This window comes from Felis catus, chromosome A3 (assembly GCF_018350175.1).
Source record: "Felis catus isolate Fca126 chromosome A3, F.catus_Fca126_mat1.0, whole genome shotgun sequence".
In the NCBI taxonomy this organism is placed as follows: Eukaryota; Metazoa; Chordata; class Mammalia; order Carnivora; family Felidae; genus Felis; species Felis catus.
Window position 1 is genome coordinate 61,281,516 of NC_058370.1, and position 21,913 is coordinate 61,303,428.

At 36.6% G+C, this 21,913-nt stretch overlaps 1 protein-coding gene across 6 annotated transcripts in view; it reads left to right on the plus strand.

Annotated features, from left to right (window-relative positions):
* MGAT4A (alpha-1,3-mannosyl-glycoprotein 4-beta-N-acetylglucosaminyltransferase A) overlaps positions 1 to 21,913 on the plus strand; it is a 123,454-nt gene that overhangs the window by 55,393 nt on the left and 46,148 nt on the right. For all 6 annotated transcript variants that reach the window (XM_045054101.1, XM_023251617.2, XM_045054102.1 and 3 more), the window contains exon 5: positions 12,555 to 12,688. In XM_045054101.1, coding sequence (XP_044910036.1) covers positions 12,555 to 12,688 — 134 coding nt within the window. The remainder of the gene's footprint in view (positions 1 to 12,554; positions 12,689 to 21,913) is intronic.

Below are 21,913 nucleotides of genomic sequence, written 5' to 3' on the forward strand. Positions count from 1 at the left end.
GCCTGTTGACCATTAAGCATTACCAGTAACATAAACTGTTGCTTAACATACCTATTTTTTATTATGTGTATTACATACTGTATTCTTACCATAAAGTAAGCAAGAAAAAAGAAAATGTTAAGAAAATCATAAAGCAGAGAAAATACATTTATAGTGCTGGACTGTATTTACTGAGAAAAGTCCACTTATAAGTGCTCCTGCACAGTTCAAACCCATGTTCAAGAGTCCACTGTATATGGGAGTCTGCTTCCAGGGTAACTCATCCTGCCTGTAGGAATCTCAGAATAAAACAGAAATCTTGATTTAGAACACTTTCCTCCTGAGTTGTGGTGTTCTCATCCATTTAATCAGGTCACAGTTATTCCTCTTTCTTATTTTCTCTAGTCTTAAGCCCTATTGGTAACTGTCTCCAAAATATATCCCAAATTCATCCACTCATCCCCTTTTCCAGACCCTATTTCAGACCATCTAACTTCTTTTTTTAAGAAGTTTTTTGGGGGCACCTGGGTGGCTCAGTCGGTAAGTGCCCAACTTTGGCTCAGGTCGTGATCTCACATTTTGTGAGTTTGAGCCCCGCATTGGGCTCTGTACTGATAGCTCAGAGACTGGCGCCTGCTTCAGATTCTGTATTTCCCTCTCTCTCTCCCCTCCCCTGCTTGCACGTTCTCTCTCTCTCTCTCAAAAATAAATAAACATTTTAAAAATAATAAAAATAAAATACTTAAAAGTTTTATTTATTTATTTATTTTGAGGAAGAGAGAGTGTGTATGCAGTGAGCTGGGGAGAGGCAGAGAGAGCGAGAAAGAGTATTAAGCAGGCTCTTCACTGACAGGTGCAGAGTCAGACACAGGGCTAGATCTCACGAACTGTGAGATGATGACCTGAGCCAAAATCAAGAGCCACCCTCGTTCCCTGCAGACCACCTAACTTCCCAAAATGCTTTTACTCTGAATGCTTTTGTATCTGTTTGCCACAAAATTTGGTAGTCTTTTAAAATTAAAAATTGGAAAATGTCACTCCCCTACTTACAACTTTACAATGGCTCTCTCTTATACTCAGTTAAGACTGTAACTAATTCTCTGAATTTAGGCTCATTCTGCTTTCAATACATTCTGTTCTATTTCTTCACTCTGTTACGATCATTCTTTCTTTGACGCCTTGCTGTTTTTTCTTCTGGAGTCTTCTTCCTCTGCTCTTTCTCATCATTAGTTATCAGTTATGTTGACATAAGAGAGGCCTTCCATTACCTCACTATAGAGATATCTGTCTCTTCCCCTGTTCCCCACCCACTCTTTTTAATATTGCCATATTTTAATTTGTATGGTACATATCACCCTCTAAGATTATATTATTTATCTTTTCCCCTTTTCTAGAATGTAAATTCCCTGAGGGCAGGGACCTCGTTCACTATTATGCCTATCACCTAGAATAATGTCTTGCATTTGATAGGTGTTCAGTAAGAATGTTTGGAACAAATAGGGCAAATCTCTTTTTTAAATAGTTTTATTTTATTTAATTAATTTAATTTTAAAATTGAAGTATAAATTTCAGGTGTACATTATAAAGATTTAATAATTCTATACATTACTCAGTGCTCATCATAAGTGTACTCTTAATCCTCTTTATCTGTTTTACTCATCCCCTCACCCACCTCCTGTTTGGCAACCACCAGCTTACTCTCTGTATTGAAGAGTCCATTTTTTTGTCTTGTTTTGTTTTGTTCTCTTAAATTGCACATGTGAGTGCACATGCTATTTGTCTTTGTCTGACTTATTTCACTTACCGTTAACCTTCTAGGTACATCCATGTTGTTGCAAATGGCAAGATCTTGTTCTTTTTTATGGCTGAGTAATATTCCATTGTATGTATATACTGCATCTTCCTTATCCATTCATTTATGGGTAGAAACTTAGATTGCTTCCATATCTTGGCTATTGTAAATAATGCTGCATTAAACGTAGGAGTGCATATATATTTTTGAATTAGTGTTTTCCTTTTCTTTGGGTACCCAGTAGTGGAATTACTGGATCATATGGTAGTTCTATTATTAATTTTTTGAGGAACCTCCATCCTGTTTTCCACAGTGGCTGCACCAGCTTGCATTCCCACAAACAGTGCATGAGGGTTTGTCTTTCTGTATATCCCTGCCAACACTTGCTATTTTTTTGTCTTTTTTATTTTGGCCATTCTAGAAGTATGAGGTAATACCTCGTTGTGGTTTTGATTTGCATTTCTCTGATAATGAATGATGTTGAACATCTTTTTATGTCTCTTGGACATGTATGTCCTCTTTGGAAAAATGTCTTCTCAGGTCCTCTACCCACTTTTTAATTAGATTATTTGTGGGGTTTTTTGGTGTTCAGTTGTAGGAAGTTCTTTATATATTTTAGATTATGAACCACTTACTGGATATATCATTTCCAAAACTATCTTCTCCCATACACTGCATTGTCTTTTTATTTTGTTGATTGTTTCCTTTGCTGTGCAAGAGCTTTTTATTTTTTGTATAGTCTCAATAGTTTATTTTTGCCTTTGTTTCCCTCGCCTCAGGATACAGACCCATAAAAATGTTAAGACCAGTGTCCAAGAGGTTACTACTGCCTATCTTTTCTTTTAGGAGTTTTATAGTTTCATGTCTCACAGGTCTTTAATCCATTTTGAATTCATTTTTGTGTATGGTATAAGAAAGTGGTCCAGTTTCATTCTTTTGCATGTAGCTGTCCAGTTTTCCCAACACTGTTTACTGAAGAGACTCTCTCTCTCATTGCATATTCTGGGGTTTTTTTTAATTAAAAAAACTTATTTTAATTTGAGAGAGAGAGAGAGAGCAAGAGCATAGGAGAGGGACGGGGGGGAGAGAGAGAAAAAATCTTAAACAGTCCTCGCTCAGTAGTGGGCCCTACAGTGGGCTTGCATCCCACGATCCTGGGATCATGACCTGAGCTGAAATTAAGAGTTGGATGCTTAACTGACTGAGCCAGCCAGGTGCCATTCCTATTGTATATTGCCTCGTTTGTCATAGATTAATTGACCATATAAGTGTGGGTTTATTTCTAGGTTCTCTATTCTGTTACATTGGTCTTTGTGTCAGTTTTTGTGCCAGTACCCACACTATTTTGATAAGGATAGCTTTGAGTATATCTTGAAATGTGGGATTGTGATACCTCCAGTTTTGTTCATTCTCAGGGTTCTTTTGCCTATTTAGGGTCTTTTGTAGTTCCGTACAAATTTTAGAATTCTTTGTTTTAGTTCTGTGAAAAATGCTGTTAGTTTGATACAAATTGCATGGACTCTGTAGATTGCTTTGGGTAGTATAAACATTTTAGCAGTGTGGATTCTTGTAATCCATGAGCATGGAATATGTTTGCATTTTTGTTATCTTCAGTTCTTCCTTTCGTAATTGGTTTTTAGTTTTCAGAGTAGTCTTTCACCTCCTTGTTAAGTATATTCCTCAGTATTTTATTCTTTTTGGTGCAGTTGTAAATGGGATTTTCTTAATTTCTCTTTTTTAAATTTCATTTTTTTAAATTAATTAACTAATTAATTTTAGAGAGAGCATTCACGAGCAGAGGACAGTGACAGAGGGAGAGAGAGGGACAGAGAGAATCTCAAGCAGACTCCACGCTCAGCATACAGCCTGACATGGGGCTCGATCCTACAACCTTGGGATCGTTACCTGAGCCAAAATTAAGATTCAGACACTCAACTGACTGACCCACCCAGGCACACCCTGATTTCTTTTTCTGCTGTTAGTATATAGAAATACAACTGATTTCCTTATATTTTGTATACTGTGACTTTACCAAATTCATTGGCAATTCTAGTAGTTTTTTGGTTGAGTCTTTAGTTTTCTATGTATAATATGTCGTCTGCACATAGTAAAAGTTTTCCTTCTTCCTTACCAATTTGGATGCCTTTTATTTCTTATTCTTGTTTGATTGCTGCAGCTAAGACTTCCAATACTGGGTTGAATAATAGTGGTGAGAGTGGACATCCTTGTCTTGTTCCTGATTTTAGAGAGTATCTTTCAATGTTTCACCATTGGGTGTGGTGCTAACTGTGGATTTTTCATATATGGTGTTTATTATGTTGTGATATGTTCCATCTAAACCTGCTTTGTTGAGGTTTTTTTTTTTTTAATGTTTATTTTTGAGAGAGAGAGTATGAGCAGGGGAGGGGCAGAGAGTGAGGGAGACACAGAACTCAAAGTGGGCTTCAGGCTCTGTGCTGTCAGCACAGAGCCAGACACGGGGCTCAAACTCATGCACCATGAGATCATGACCTGAGACGAAGTTGGGTTCTTAACAACCGAGTCACCCAGGATCCCCATTGTTGAGTTTTTATCGTAACAGATACTGGATTTTGTCAAATGCTTTTTTTTCATCTATTGAGATGATTATATGGTTTTTAATCTTTTCTTTTGTTAATATGATCTATCATGTTGATAGGTTTATGAATATTTTGAACCACCTTTGCATCCCTGGAATAAATTCCCCATGATTGTGGTGAATGATTTTTTTATTTATTGTTAGATTCAGTTTGCTAATATTTTGTTGAGGATTTTTTCATCTATGTTCATTAGAGATACTGGGTTTTAGTTTTCTTTTTTTGTAGTGTCTTTATCTGGTTTTGGTATGACAGTAATGCTGGACTTGTAGTAGAATGAATTTGGAAGCTTTCCTTCCTCTTCTATTTTTTTTTGGATAAATTGAGAAGAATAGGTATTGACTTTTCTTTAAATATTTGGTAGAATTCACCTGGAAACCCATCTGGTCCTGGACTTACATTTTGGGGGAGGTTTTTTTTTTCATTACTGATTCAGTTTTACTGCCAGTAATCAGTATGTTCAAATTTTCTTTCTTCCTGATTCAGTTTTGGAAGGAATTTATCCATTTCTCCTAGCTTGTCCAGTTTGTTGGCATATAATTTTTCATAATACTCTTATAAACCTTTTTATTTCTGTGATGTTATTTCTCCTTCTTTGTTTAATTTTAATTTATTGGAGTCTAATTTTATTTATTGGAGTCTCTCTCTTGATGAGTCTGACTAAAGGTATATTAATTTTCTTGATCTTTTGCAAGAACCAGCTCCTGGTTTGATTGATCTGTCCTATTGTTTTTAAAGTCTCTGAGTTATTTCTGGTCTAATCTTTATTATTTCCTTTATACTACTGGCATTGGACCTTGTTTGTTCTTTTTCTAGCTCCTTTGAGTGTTAGGTTAGTTTGTTTACTTGAGATTTTTCTTGTTTCTTGAGGTAGCCTTGTGTTGCTATAAGCTTTTCTTTTGGAGCAGCTTTTGCTGTTTCCCAAAGATTTTGGACTGTTGTGTTTTCATTTTCATGTTCTCTATGTATTTTTTTTATTTCCTCTTTGATTTTTTGGTTGAATCATTCATTGTTCAGTAGCTTGTTATTTATACTCAATGTATTTGTATTCTTTACAGATTTTTTCTTGTAATTGATTTCTAGTTTCATACTATTGTGGTTAGAAAAGATGGATGACATGATTTCAGTCTTTTTGAATTTACTGAGACATGTTTCATGGTCTAAACATATGGTATATTATGGAGAATGTTCCATATCCCCTTGAAAAGAATGTGTAGTCTTCTGTTTTTGGATTGAATGTTCTGAATATATCTAATATGTCATTCAAAGCCACTGTTTCTTTGTTGATTTTCTGTCTGGATGATCTACCCATTACTGTAAATGGGGTGTCCCATACTATTATTATAGTACTGTCAATTTCTTCCTTTATGTCTGTTAATAGTTATTTTATGTATTTAGGTTCTTCCATGTTGGATGCATAAATATTTACAATTGTTATATCCTTTTGTTGGATTGTTCCCTATGTCATTATGTAGTGTCCTTTGTCTCTTTATAGTCTCTGTTTTACAGTCTGTTTTGTCTAATTTAAATATGACTTTCCCAGTTTTGTTTTCACTTCCATTTGTGTAATAAATGTTTTTCCATCCCTTCACTGTCAATCTGCATGTCTTTAAGTCTGAAATGAGTCTCTTACAGGCAGCATATAGATGGGTCTTGCTTTTTTTATCTGTTCAGTCACTTTATGTCTTTTGATTGGAGTATTTAGTCCATTTACATTTAAAGTAGTTATTGATAAGTTTGTACTTACTGCCATTTTTTTACTTGTTTTCTGGTTGTTTTGTAGTTCTGGTTTTTTCTTCTCTAGTTTTTTCCTCTGGTTTGATGGATTTCTGTAGTGTTACACTTGGATTCCTTCTCTCTCTCTCTCTCTCTCTCTCTCTCTCTCTCTCTCGTGTGTGGTGTGTGTGTGTGATAGGTTTTTTATTTGTTACCATTAGGTTCATTTAGAACATCTTATGTGGATGTCAGTCTATAGTAAATTGATGGTTACTTAAGTTTTTGAACCCATTTTAAAAGCACTGAATTTTTGCTACCCCATTCTTACATATTATGTATGTGATGTCATACATACTTTTATTCTATTACTCTCTTGACTGATTTTTATAGTTATAGTTAATTTTACTGCCTTTGTGCTTTCACCTTCATACTGGTTTTATTAGTGATTATCTACTACTTTTATTATATTTTTGTATTTACCTGTGAAACTTTTTTCCTTTCATAATTTTCTTACACTTAATGGCCTTTTCTTTCTACTCAAAGAATTACCTTTAACATTTTTTTTTGTAAGGCAGGTTTAGTGGTGATGAACTCCTTTAACTTTTGTTTATCTGGGAAACTCATTATCTCTTTTTCTGTTCTGAATGATTGCCTTGCTGAGTAGAGATTTCTTGATTACATATTTTATCCTTTCAGGATTTTGAATATATCATGCCACTCCCTTCTGCCTTGAGGAGTTTGTTTTAAAATCAGCTGATAGACTTATATGGTTTCCCTTATATATAATGGTTTTCTCTTGCTGCTATTAAAATTCTCCCTTTATCACTCCTTTTTGTCATTTTAATTATTATGTGTCTTGGTGTGGAACTCCTTGTGTAAATTTTGTTGGGGGCTCTCTGTGCCTCCTGGGTCTGGATGTCTGATTCCTTCCCTAGATTAGGGACATTTTGCGTGATTATTTCTTCAAATAACTTTTCTTCACCTTCCCTCTCCTTCTGGGATCCCTGTAATGTGAATGTTACTACACTTGATGATATCGTTGAGTTCCCTGAACCTATTCTCATTTTTTATTTTTCTTATTTTCTTTTTCATGTTCAGCTTGGATGTTTTCCATTACTCTCTCTTCCAGATCACTGCTTGGTTTTACCTTCTTAATGCTGCTACTGATTTACTCTGGTGTATTTTGTACTTCAGATATTGAATTTTTTATCTCTGACTGGTTCTTTTTTATATTTTCTGTATCTTTGTTGAGGGTCTTACTGAGATCCTCCACTCTTTTCTCAAGTTCAATGAGTATCTTTATGACCATTAATTTGAATTCTTTATCAGGCATTTGCCTGTCTCCATTTCAGTTAGCTCTCTTGCTGTGATTTTTCCTATTCTTTCATTTGGGCCATATTGCTCTATCTCTTCATTTTGTCTAACTCTGTGTTTGTTTCTGCATATTAGAGAAGTCAGCTATATCTTCCTGCTCTTGCAAGTAGTAGCCTTATGAAGAAGAGGTCCTGTGGTGCCTTGGAGCACAACAACCTCTGTTTGCTGGAACCAGGCACTTCAGGGGTATCTCCCGTGTGGCTGTGTAGGCCCTACTGTGTGACTGAGCTGCATTTGCCTTCAGTCCATTTGACGGCAAAGGCCCACTTTACCTATTTGGGGCACATTGGGCAGGATTTAGTGTCTGTGCTCTTAGTGGGCTTTTGTAGTAGGTCAGCAGTCAGACCAGGTGCCTGCCATTAAGTCCATGTGGTGGGACTGCAGTTGCAGTGAACCGTAGGGCACTATCTCTGTACTGTCAGCTATAAGGTTTGGCTGCTGGGACCGTGAGCACACTGGTTTGTATGGTTATAACCCCCTCTCTCCAGGGCAGGAGTCACTTTGGAGCGGCTCTGGTCCCTCCTAGGGTTGCTTGCATGGTGCATTGGGGCAGAAGTGGAGGGGCCCTTGGGTGACTCAGTCGATTAAGCATCCGACTTTGGCTCAGGTCATGATCTCATGGTTTGTGAGTTCGAGCCCTGCATCAGGCTCTGTGCTGACAGCTCAGAGCCTGGAGCCTGCTTTAGATTCTGTGTCTCCTCCTCTCTCTGCCCCTCCCATGTTCATGCTCTGTTTCTGTCTCTCAATAATAAACGTTTAAAAAAAAAAAGTGGCTTTGGAGGGATGCCTGCTAAGTGGGGTGGGTTGGATGGGGTGCCTCTGAAGGGGAATGCAGAGGTGGGGCACTTGGTACTAGCAAGATAAGTGGGGAGTGTTTGTGCTGGTTCCTGCAAGTGTCTAGCTATGTAGGCAGGGAAAATGGGGGAGACAGGGGTAAAAGAATGGCACTTGCTAGCACTTCTGTTCTGGGAGAAGTCTCCTGGAGATTCCTTCCCCTGCAGTGCAAAATCTGAGATACCCTAGGCACTTTTCAAACTGCTGCTTCCTTGCAGTGTCTCTGCAGGGTTGTTATGCTGGCTCTTTAAGCGTAGGGACTTAGCTTCCTATTGATCTCCAGCTCTCCTGGAGCTAAACCACCTGGTTTTAAAGTACCTGGAGTTAAGTACCTCTTGATTATAAAAACTCTGGAAGTTAAGCCCCACTGGTTTTCAAAGCCAAATGTTATGGGGACCCATCTCTCCAGTGTGGGTTCATGCCTGTGGTGCTTGGTATGGGTTCTGCTCCTTTCCCTTCTGTTTGGGGTTAGTCTTACTGGGGTTTGGTTCCTAGGTGCGTTTCCACCCCTCCTATGCTTTTCAATGTGGCATTCTCTGTGATTAACTGGAAAGTCTGTTCTGCCAGTCTTTGAGTCTTTTTCAGAGTTAGTTGCACTGACGTAGCTTTTGTCTCAGTGTGTACATGAGCTCGGGATCTTCCTACTCTGCCATCTTCCCAGATGGGACTTCCCAGAAGTCCCAATATGACAGATCTCTTGAGCTCCTGGAAGCTCTTCATCTCAAAATGGAAGAGAAGACTGTGGCATAGATTTTTGGGGATATCTTTTAAACCATTTGGATCTTAGTATTCTTTTTTTTTTGAGGGCGGGTTGGTATTTCTTTTTAAATTTTAATTCCAATATAGTTAATATATAGTGTTAAATTAGTTTCAGGTATACAAAATAGTGATTTTGATATATTACTCAGTGCTTATCATGGTAAATGTCCTCTTTATTCCTCACCACCTATTTCATTCATTCTGCCACTCACCTCCCTTCTGGTAGCCATCTGTTTTTGGTTTATCTCTTTTTTTGTTTGTTTTATTTCTTAAATTATACCCATGGGTGAAATCATATGGTATTTGTCTTTCTCTGACTGACTTATTTCACTGAATATTATATTCTCTAGGTCCTTCCATGTTGTTGCAAATGGCAAGATTGCGCTCTTTTTATGGCTGAGTAATAGTCCATTGTATAAATATACACCACATCTTTATCCTTTCATCAATCTGTGGACACTGGGCTGCTTCTGTTATTTGGCTATTGTAAATAATGTTGCAATAAACATAGGGATGCATATATCTGTTTGAATTAGTGACTTCATATTCTTTGGGTAAATACCAAATAGTCCAATTACTGGATCATAGGGTAGTTCTATTTTTAATTTTTTGAGGAATCTCCATACTGTTTTCTGCAGCGGCTGTACCAGTTTGCATTTCCATGAACAGTACATGAGGGTTCCTTTTTTCTCCATATCTTCGCCAACACCTGCTATTTCTTTTGTGGTTGATTTTAGCCATTCTAACAGGTATGAGGTGTTATCTCATTGTGGTATTGATTTGCATCTCCCTGATGATGAGTGATGCTGAGCATCTTTTCATGTACCTGTTGGCCATCTGTATGTCTCCTTTGGAGACATTTTTTTCTTTTTTTGAGAGAGAGGGCACAAATGAGCAAAAGGCAGGGAGGTAAGGGGAGAGAGAGAGAGAGAATCCCCTGAAGGGCAGAGAGAGATGGGTGGGGGGAGAGAGAGGAGTGGGGCTCAAACTCACCCAATGCAGGACTTGAACTCACAAACCGTGAGATCATGACCTGAGCTGAAGTCAGATGCTTAACTGACTGAGCCACCCAGGCGCCCTTTGGAGAAATATTTGTTCATATCTTCTGCCTACTTCTTAATTGGATTATTCATTTTTCTGGTGTTTAGTTTATTCTTTATATATTTTGGATACTAACCCTTATCATATATATTATTTGTAAATTATCTTCTCCCACTCAGTAGGTTGTCTTTTAGTTTTGTTGGTAGTTTTTCCTTTGATGTGCAGAAGCTTTTTATTTTGATGTAGTTAATTTTTGCTTTTGTTTCCCTTGCCTCAGGAGACACATTGCTAGAAAAATGTTGCTCTGGCCAATGTCAGAGAAGTTATTGCCAATGCTCTCTTCTAGGATTTTTATGGTTTCATGTCCACATTTTGGTGTTTAATCCGTTTTGAGTTTATTTTTGTGTATAGTGTAACAAAGTGTTCCAGTTTCATTCTTTTGTATATAGCCAAATTATGGATCTTAGTATTCTTATTTGCAGAATCATGGTGGTAGATTCATTGAGCTATGATCTTCGAGCTTCCTTCTAACTTTAGAATTTCATGACTTCTAAGTATTTTCTAGCATTTCCAATAAATTGTTTCATTATTAAGACTTAAGCATTTTTAATATTTGTAAAATGTATCTCTACTGTTGTATAACAGCATATTAAGGCTTTTTTAAAATTTTATTTTGAGAGAGAGAGAGAGAGAGAGAGAGCGAGCGAGCGCGCATGTGCGCACAAGTGAGCCTGGGGAGAGGCAGAGAGAGAGAGAGAGAGAGAGAGAGAGAGAGAGAGAGAGAGAGAGAGAGGGAGGGAGGGAGGGAGAGAATCCCAAGCAGGCTCTGCGCTGCCAGTGCCAAGCCTGATGTGGGGTTTGATGCCATGAACTGCAAGATCATGACCTGAGCCGAAATCAAGACTTGGATGCTTAACCAACTGAACCACCCGGGTGCCCTAAGATACTAAAGCTTTTTCAAAGCTGTTATTTAAAAAAACAAAAAAAAAAAAACCAAAAAAAAAACACCTTTCTGAGAAATACAGTTCTATTGTAACACAATATATGCATTCCTAAAATTTATGCTATGCTGAATTGTGCAATAAAAGAAGAAAAATGAAGTTAGTATCATAGTTAGAAACTTTGTCAACTACACATACAGAAAGATAAGAACATAGTAAAAACAGCACAGTTTTACACATGTTAAATGATTAATACAAAAGTACTATAATCAATATAGTACTCTACCTTGAATAATACTTGAGGTTTGCCTGTTAAAATGTGCTTCAGAAGGGTTGTAGTTTGGAAGGTTTTGAGAGGTGATGCAATCTGGTGGAAGTTTCAACACCAGCTGTGGATAGGTGTGGTTCTTAGCATGCAGTGAACTGAGGCAGCTGGTAGAGGTTGGAGGTATATACCATTCATGTATTTCTACATTGCTTAGTTCAGTTTTTTGAACTCATTTCAAGTGGATGCAGTTTTCTGTTTACCTAGTGAATGCTTGTCCCAGAGGAGAAATTGCATGTAAACAAATGTGAAATCCACATTATGCTCAGATATTTGCCTGATGTATTAGTCACTCAGGAAAAAAATTGCATTGGAAAAACAAGCATTATAGTAAAACTGGATGTAATTTTAGACTTAAAAGAAGTTGCACAAATATTATACACAGTGTTTTCATATACCTCACCTGGTTCCCCTAAATGTTCGAATTATGTAACCATAATATAATGATCAAACCCAGGAACTTTGTATTGATGCTATAGTATTGACTCACCTTAGATCCTATTCAGATTTTGTCATTTTTTTCATTGTTTTTCTTTTTCTGTTCCAGGATCCAACTCAGGATTCCATATTTCATTTAATTGTCATGTCTCCTTTGTCTTCTGCCATCTTGGACAGTTCTTTCTTTGTCTTTCCTGATCTTAACGCTTCAGAGAGTACCTGGACAATTATTTTGTAGATTATCCCCCTAATGTGGATTTGTCTGATATTTCTTCATAGTTAGGTTGAAGTTTGCATTTTTGGCAGGAAAACCACAGAAGGGATGTTGTGTCCTTCTGATTGCATTATATACATGGTATCTGAGATGTTAATTTTTAAGATGTGTTCAGTGTTTCTTGTAGTTGTATAATTTATATTTGTTTACACTTTATAGTCATTTGTTTTTAATGTGAGGTTAAATGTCTTCATTTTTATCAGTACCTTGACATATTTTATGGGTAAACCCTGTAAAAAGGATTATACTGTTATGGGTATCCCTTTATATCCTCCGATCATTTTTCTTTGTAAAGTAGTTTATTTTGTGGTTTATTTTGATTCCTCAATTATTATTGAGTAGTACATTTTGATTTTTCAGTTATTTCTATCAATTTGAGAGGGTATAATCACTTTTGAAATATAGTGTTACTCTATACTGTCTTGTGAAATCTTTTTATATAATTATTATCATTATTTTCTTTCAGTGTCAATAGTAATGGGAATTCCCACGGTGAAGAGAGAAGTTAAATCTTACCTCATAGAAACTCTTCATTCCCTTATTGATAATCTGTATCCTGAAGAGAAGTTGGACTGTGTTATAGTAGTCTTCATAGGAGAGGTAATTATTTAATTCTTATTATTTTTTTTACCACATATAATCTATAAGAGTTGAAACCATAATTGAATGTTTTAATATGCTTTTATAAACATCTTTTTAAAATGTGATGAATAAAGTTTAGATAATATATTCTTTCTCATAGTTAAATGTAAGTCTAACTGGTGTTTGCCTTAGCTTCTCTCCTGCAGTAACAATCCACAAACAGTAATCTGTTGTGAATAGGATAATATTATACATATAAATCTTTTAAGAGCAGTGAATTCCTTAAAAGGATAATGTTCTTAATGTTTTCTTTAATGTAGAAGTGAACACATGCATACTGTTTAAAACTATTACAGAAATGTATAATGAAAATTTACCTGTTACTCCTCCATGTAGATATAACTACTATTGATATTCTGAAATACATTTTAAGATATTTTTCCTGTGGCTTGTATACATATGTATAAATGGGATTTTTCTCTATATTTTTTCATATCATGGACATTTTTCTACTAAAACGAATATCATAACATTTTTTTATGGCTGCTAAATATTCCATTGTATGGTTTTAACATAATTGATTTAATTTCTGATTGATAAGCATTTAGACTGTTTCCAAATATTTGCTCTTTTTTTAAAGACTGTACTATGCATTACCCTAGGTAAATTGTTGGGCACGTGTGTAGTTACTGATGTGGGATCCAGTCATAAATGTGGAATTGCCAGGTCGTAGTCTATACACATTAAAATGTTCATACATGGCCAAAATGCCCTGCAGAAGCTGAACCAGCAGGGTTCCACCAGAAGGGAGAAAGCAGTTTATCCCTCTTCCAGCAATCTGTGAGAGAGCCTGTTTTCCTGTCCCCACACTCTGTTATGTAATACTTGTCTTTGCATTTTTATGCCAAGTTGATGGATAAAAATAATATACTGCTTTTGTTTAATTTGGATTTCCTTACAAATGGGATTAAGTATTGGTTTATGTGTGTCTTTTGACTATTTGTATTTATGCAGATTTTATTTGTTAATCACATACTGTATGTCGGTAGAGATTGGTACAATATCCTTGGAAAGCAATTTGGCAATAGCTATTACAATTTGAAGTGCTATACTCAGTGACCTAACATTCTGCTTCTAAAAATTGATCCAATAGAAACATTTGCACATGTGTAAATATATTCAGGCTCATACACACATTCATATAGCTCCTACATATGCATTAATTAGATGAATAGAGAAAATGATCTTGTGGAGTATACTCCAAATGATTAGTAGCAGATATTGTGAGAGTTGGGATTATGGGACCATGCCACCTTCTCTTGTATACAATTTTATAAAATTTTGAGCCTGTACTGATTTTAATGAGGGAAAAAAGCCTTAACACTATATAAGAAAAAATATATACACTTACATAAAGGAAAAACTCAGTTTTTTTCTTCCATACAGGAAGAATTCAGTTCTTTCCTACTGTGTGTTTCTTCCCTGTGTGTCTCTACTTTTACGTAAACACTTTATTGACACTTCTAGTCAGCAAATGTGTGGAAGCTTCCCTCCACACCAAGCAATTCTCTGTGACAGCAGCTAGGTGTCCTACAATTTAACCTGATTCTGATGCTATCTACCTGAAATTAGCATCAGATCTCCTAGGTTAAGGGATTAGTCCCACAAAACCGGCCCCTACCCCCACATATGCACATATTTCTGATGCCAGTTGCAAGCCCAGGTTGTCACTTGTATTTCTGACCAACTAACTACAGATTGGAGGTTCCAAAGACTCCCCCCTGTGCCTTCTTGAGTTCAATTAACTTGTTAGAGTGCCTTACAGAACTCTGCACAACACTTACAGTTTGCTAATTCATTAAAGGCTACAGATGCACATCCAGATGGAAGAGGTGCATGGGGAAGTGTATGTAGGAAGGGGCATGGAGCTTCCATGCTGTCTGAGGGTGCCACTCTCCCAGCACCTTCCTTTATTCACCAGCATTGAAGGTGTCCAACCCTGTCCTTTTTTTTTTTTTTTTTAGTTTTTTTAAATTGTTTTTAATGTTTATTGATTTTTGAGAGAGACACACACAGAGTGCAAGCGGGAGAGGGGCAGAGAGAGAGGGAGACACAGAATTGCAAACAGGCTCTATGCTCTGAGCTGTCAGCACAGAGCCTGACGCGGGGCTTGAACCAACAAACGGTGACATCATGACCTGTGCCGAAGTCAGATGCTCAACTGACTGACCCACCCAGGCGCCCCCTTTTGGGTTTTTATGGAGGTCTCATTACATGATTTATGAAATAATGATTTATTAAATCATTGGCCATCGATGATTGATTCAACCTCCAGCTCTTCTCCCCTCCCCAAAGGTTGGAGAGGGGTAGGACTGAAAGTTTCAACCCTCTGATCACATGGTTGACTCTTCTGGCAGCCAGCCCCCATCCTTCATTGGGGGGTGTGTCCAAAACTGATCTCATTAACATAACAAAAGACACTTTTGTTGCTCTCATCACTTAGGAAATTCCCAGGTTTCCAGAGCTCTGTGCCAGAAATGGGACAAAGACCAAATATATACGTATTATTATAAATCACAATATTATAACTCAGAAGTAGAATTCTGTATTCAGGCACAGATGTGTGTACATCACTCAGATGTAATAACATGGGTTTTGGAATCAGACAACCCATATTCAGGGCCTGAATTCTGTCACTGCCACTTGAGTAGGTCATTTTTTCTCTCTTCATCCTGTTTCGTCATCTCTAAAATGAGAATTCTGCTATTGAGCCTTTTAAGCTCAACAGTGTTGCCTGCAGGTGCAATGAGATCACACACGGAGAGGTGTCGTGCGCTGACTACAGTTTAAGTGCCCGCAGTAATCTGATCTCCCAAGACTCCTCTCCTGAATTGCAGTATTTGTATATGTATCTATGTAGAATTTCAGTTATTTATAAGTCTATTCTGAACAGAATAATTTATAGAATTCATTGAATTGCTTTTAGGCAATTTAAAATTATTAATCACTGTATTTGATTCTGCCTTGATTAGTAGTTTTAATCTAAGTGTCTGGTAACCTGTGCTTCATTAACACTAGTAACAAGTGCTTATACTGTGGCTGTGACCTGATCTACAGTTTGCATGGTCCAGATCTATACTACGTCTCTAACATCCTTCTAAGCCCATATTTTCAACTGCCTACTTGATAACATTAGTTGATTGTTTTATGAGCAACTTTTAATCTCTCCATAACTAAGTTAATCTGATTTTCTCAAACTGCTTCTCTTCCAGGTTTCCCATGTGTTTATTAAAGGTTCTTTACATCATGGAATTAATAGTTCTGTGTTCCAGTTATTTTACTCTTATTTTGTTATGTAGACCTCAGTGTGTTCTCAGTTCTATTTGTGTTATTCCTTAGCCTGAAACATTGCCTCTTTCTTCCTCTTTTTTTTTTTTTAAATTATTGTAAGTTTATTTATTTATTTTGAGAGAGACAGAGACAGCGTGAGTAGGGGAGGGGCGGAGAGAGAGAGAATCCCAAGCAGGCTCCACATTACCAGCGCAGAGCCCAAGGCAGGGCTCAAACTCACAAAACCGTAAGACCATGACCTGAGCCAAAACTGAGATTCAGACGCTTAACTGACTGAGCCACCCAGGCACCCCTTCCTTTCTCTTTCTTAATCATCCTTAAGCCCCTCTGGGAGGAGAAGAGAGACAGAAAAGTAGTTACTAACTCTTTGTTCTTTGTTCTTCTCTGGTGATTTCTCTCTTTGGGTCATTTAGGCATAAATGATGAGACATTTATAGAACATGCAAAGTTTTGAACAGTTGACTCTTGACATGTTGTTTGAAAGTTCACTAGCTCTATTCTAGAATTGTAGGAGTTAAGAGGAATAAATTCCAGTTGCTCTGAAGGATCCATGATATGATCCAAGTGTGATATTTAGATTTTAAGATTATATCATTTTTGTGTTTACTTTTACTTACTACTTTTACTTTAATTATAACCTTTGTATTTTAATGATCATTTGTTGTCTGTATGCCTCACTATTATATATTTTATAATTTTTCTTGTACTGTATTATCATTTATATTATTTCTGCCGCTCATGACCATTTTTGACAAAACATTTTCCTATATTGTACTCTGGATTTTAGCAAAATTTGTTTTTCCTGTTCTATATAAGAATAGAAATAGAAGTATTTGGAGAATTCTCTATTTTATGAATTTTGGTGGGAGGAAACTTTTCTCCCATTATGAAACTAAAAATGTTAGATAATTGCTTTACCAGTTCAGGCCTATGACATGAGCTCAGCCACTTGATATTCCTATCCTGTACTTTGAGTGGAGCTTAATTATTTTCTGATAACACAGAAAACCCAAAAGAATAAACAAAGTATTAGAAATAATAGGGGAATTTATCAAGGTAGCTGGATATAGGTTCAATTTATATTTCTGTATGTTAGTCACAAAAAAATATTTTTTCTAAATATATTTTCTAAAGAAGCAGGGATTGTGGAATATGTATCAGTTTGGGATTGTCTCATGTTTCCTTTATGATTAAATTCAGGTTTTACAATCTTTTAGCAAGAACACCATACAAGTGATATGGTATTCTTTTTCAGACTGTCATATTAAGATGATGTTGATATATCTCATTATCAGCATTGTTAACTTATCACACTTGATTAAATTGGTGTCTGACAGGTTTCTCTACTATAAATATACTCTTTTTCCTTATGTACTTAGAAGCTTTCTTTTGGAGTGATACCTTGAGATATTGCAAATATCTTGTTTCTCATAACTTTTTCCCAACTAATCATCCTTGATGATTCTTGCCTGTAACAATTATTATGTTTGCTGAATGGTGACTTTCTAGTTCCTTTCACATTTATTCATTGGAATTCTATAAGGAAAAGCTATACTTTTCTCCAATTTTATTTATTTTGTCAGTTATTGATATCAGGGTGCTCTTGTGGATATTACTATAAATTTTTTACTTTGTTACTAAAATTGTTCCATTTTTGGCCATTGATTGTCCTTTGGAGTTGGCTACTCTGTCCTTTCAATATGTCCCATCATTTTTCCTTATATTCTAGCAGTGTAAAATGTTCTAGGCTTATCTTGTATTTTCCCTACCCCAAACCTGGAATCAGCCATGTCCCCAAGCAACCTGGTTCTGTTAATTGGACAATAGTATTAGAAACCAAGACCTGGGTTCTAGATAGGCTTATTGCTTCTGAGGGATCAGTGCTTCTAATCTTTTCAGTGAGCAGAACTAGGAAATACTTGTATGCATACATACTCACCTGTACATCTATCTAGGTCCTATGTCCATTTATCTGTATATGTTAAAAATTATGAGTTTGTTATGATACCTTTGATTCCAATGCAGTACTGCAGGGTTCATTCTAGCCTCTTCCAATTCCTTATTCTTATTTTCCCCCTCAGTGGGAAACTTGGCTCTTGTGATTCACAGTATATCTACTTAACTTGCTTAATCCTAAATAAACGTAGTTTCTGAATTGCTAACCTATTTAAATCTACTGATTAAAGTTCATTTTCTGGGGCGCCTGGGTGGCTCAGTCGGTTAAGCGTCTGACTTCAGCTCAGGTCATGATCTCACAGTCCGTGAGTTTGAGCCCCGCGTCAGGCTCTGTGCTGACAGCTCAGAGCCTGGAGCCTGCTTTGGATTCTGTGTCTCCCTCTCTCTCTGCCCCTCCCCTGCTCATGCTGTGTCTGTCTCTGTCTCAAAAATAAATAAAAACATTTGCAAATTTTTTTTAAAAAGGTCATTTTCTAATTTCTTAAGAAAGGTCCATATAACCAGTTTTCCCTGAGGTTCTGTGTAGTCAAAAATGTTATCTTCTGTCTTTATTCTTCGCATAAGTATAGAAGCTTTTAGTCACATTTTCTTTTTTGAGGAGTTGGGGTGAATGGGGAGTGCTTCTGCTGAGGCTAGCCTGATGACCTTCCACACTTCTTACTCCTTGCTATAAGAAACTCATATTGCCAGTTGCCCAAATGATTCTTTTTCTGTCTTTTTTTTTTTTTTTTTTTAAATTTTTTTTTTTTTTTTTTAACGTTTATTTATTTTCCAGACAGAGAGAGACAGAGCATGAATGGGGGAGGGTCAGAGAGAGAGAGGGAGACACAGAATCTGAAACAGGCTCCAGGCTCTGAGCTGTCAGCACAGAGCCCGACGCGGGGCTCGAACTCACAGACCGCGAGATCATGACCTGAGCCGAAGTCGGCCGCTTAACCGACTGGGCCACCCAGGCGCCCCTCTTTTTCTGTCTTTAAAGCTTAGTCATCTTGCTATAACATGTCTTGGTTTCAACCATTGTGGATCATTTTTCCTTGGCACATAATATGCTCTTTAGGTATATAAGATCATATCATATCTTAACGCAAGGAAAGAACTTTTGAATGCTCTTTCTATTAGCATTTTAAGATATACAACAAAGTTGAAAGAATTTTACAGTTACACCTGTATACATAACACCTGCAATGTACTACTAAGGTTTTAGTATTTTTATTTATCATATCTCTACCTATCCATCCTTTATCCATCATTAATCCATTGTATTTATGTATCTTCTTTGGGGAAGTTTCTTCAAATCATTTGCCCATTTAAAAAAATTGTGTGGTTTTTTGTATTTTGTTTTTGAGTTAGCAGAATTCTTTATATATACTGGAAACCATTCCTTTGTCAGTTAGGGGTGTTTTGTGAGTATTTCCTTGCAATCTGTGGAAGTCTTTTTATGTTTTTCGCATTTTCTTGGTGAGTAGAAGTTTTTAATTTTGATGAAATCTAATTTATCAGTGTCTTCTACATTTGTGATTATTGTTCTCTATGACCTAAAAAATCCTTGCTTAGCCCCAAATTGTGAAGATCATCTTTTCTGAAAACTTTGTTTTAACTTTTCTATTTTAGGTCTGTTATCCATCTTGGGTTAATTTTTGTTATGGTATAACAAAGTATTCACTTGCATTGTTTTTCATGTTGGGTGTTTGTTTCTTCCAGTACCAGTTATTGAAAACACTTTCCTTTCCCAGGTGGATTGCTTTGGTGCCTTTGTTGAAAATCCAGTGACCAAATAAGTGTGGGTCTCTTTTTCTGTTCTGTTCCATTGACCTGTTGGTTGATCCTCATGCAAAGACCTTACTTTCTCGATTACTATAGCTTTGAATTAAGTTTTGAAATCAGGTTGGGTTAAGTCCTCCAATTTTGTTATTTTCAGCATTGATTTAGATATTTTAGGTCCTTTGCATTTCCATATACATTTTAGAATCCTCACAATCATTTCTAATATCTGGTATTGCTTCATGGTGACAAGTGCTTCAGCTGTGTGTTTTTCCTTTTAAATTAATGGGAAATATCTGGTCACAATTTTTTTCTGTTTTGTGGCTCTCAGTATAGTTTTTTTTTTTTTTTTTCGTTCATAGGTTTTGTTGAATTTCTTCCTCTTTTCTCATTTTTTGTACAGTTGCTGTGCTGGTTTCTTTTTTATGAATCATCATAGAAGGAAGTGGCTTTTTTTTCCCTAGGCCACTGGTTTATAGGAAGAGGAGGGGGCAGAGTAGTGTTCCAGACTAGGGTTTTTTTTTTTTTTTTCTTCTTTCTAGTCAAAGACTCTCTTTGTGGCTGCTACAGAGTCAGGCTGCTTCCTGCAAATATAGTTAGTCTTTGCAGTTCTTCAGGCTACCTCTGATTATTCGAACCACACTGGATTCCTTTTGAGCTTGAGAAGCTTGGTTGTTAATATTGGTCGTATTGAAAATCGAGTTTGCAGTTTTGTATCCATTTCTCATTGATAATTCTGTATAATGTCAATGCTATCTTTATAGGCAAATTCTATATAAGTGGTTTAGTCTTTTCTAGTTAGATAGTTTAGTGTGCTTTCAGCCAGAGTTTAGTTACCTGAATGCTTCAGAACTTTTTACCACCCAAAGCACTGGAGGAGTATAGTAGCCTCAGAAACAGTAGTCCTCTGTATAGTTAGGTTTGCTCAAACTCTCATAAATGACCTGTTAGCCATCTTTTTTAATAAAGGCAGAAGTACAGATATCATGCTAAGTGTTCAGTGAACAAACACTTATTGAAGTACCAAAATGAGGAAGGTACTGGAAGAGATTAAAAAAGAAACCCACTGGACAATAGATTGTCCCCTTAACTTGTAATCTAGCATTACACAGGGACATTTTTTTTCTCTACTTTTCTTGTTTTTCTGCACTTCAAAAAAATATTTATTAGTTGTAAATGCACATGGCTAAAGAATCCCAGTAGTCAGTGGAGTTTGTTATACTAAACAGTAGTCTCCTGTCCTCACTCTTCTACCTCCCCTGCCGTTTCCTTCTTTTCCCTTCTCCATTTCCTTCTCCTCTGAGACTTTTTATGTCTTCTAGCCCTGGCTTGCTGGCAATCAGGCAAAGTAGACAGACCTCCCTCTAATGCTCTTCAGTTGACATTTTTCTTTGATCTTTTCAAAGAACTCACTTTTAGTTTTGTTAACTTTATCATTCCTTTATTTTCCTGTTGCATTAATTTCCAGTTTTTATTTTTCCTTCTTTCTGTTTGCATTTAGTTTGGTTTACTCTTTTTTCTAGAGTGTCTTCAATTTTTTTTTAATGTTTATTTTTTTGAGAGAGAGAGCACGAGTGGGGGAGGGGCAGACAGAGAGGGAGACATAGAATCCAAAGCATGCTCCAGGCTCTGAGCTGTCGGCACAGAGCCTGACGTGTGGCTCGAACTCACGAGCTGTGAGATCATGACCTGAGCTGAAGTCAGATGCTTAGCCAGCTGAGCCACTCAGGCGCCCCGCTTTTTTCTAGATTTTTAAGGTGAATTCTTAGATTTTTGGCTGGAGAACTTTTCTAGTAGAGGCAATTTTAACGTATAAATTTCTCATTAGCTGCATCTCATAAACTTTGTTAAGTTTTATTTTCATTCAGACCAAAATACTTTCTAAATTCCCTTGTGATTACTGGTTTGACCCATGGATTATTTGGAAATGTGTTGTTTAATTTTTACCTATTCGTAGATTTCCCTAATTTCCTTCTGTTGTTTGATTTCTAATTCAGGCTTTTTAAATTTATCAGTACTTGTTTATGGGCCAGGAGATGGTCTATCCTGGACAGGGTTTCATGTGTGCTTTAAAAGAATGGATTCTGCTATTGTCAAGGGGAGTGTTTCATAAGTGTCTGTTAGGTCAGGTTCGTAGTGTTGTTCAAGTCTTCTGTAGACTTGCTGATTATCTGT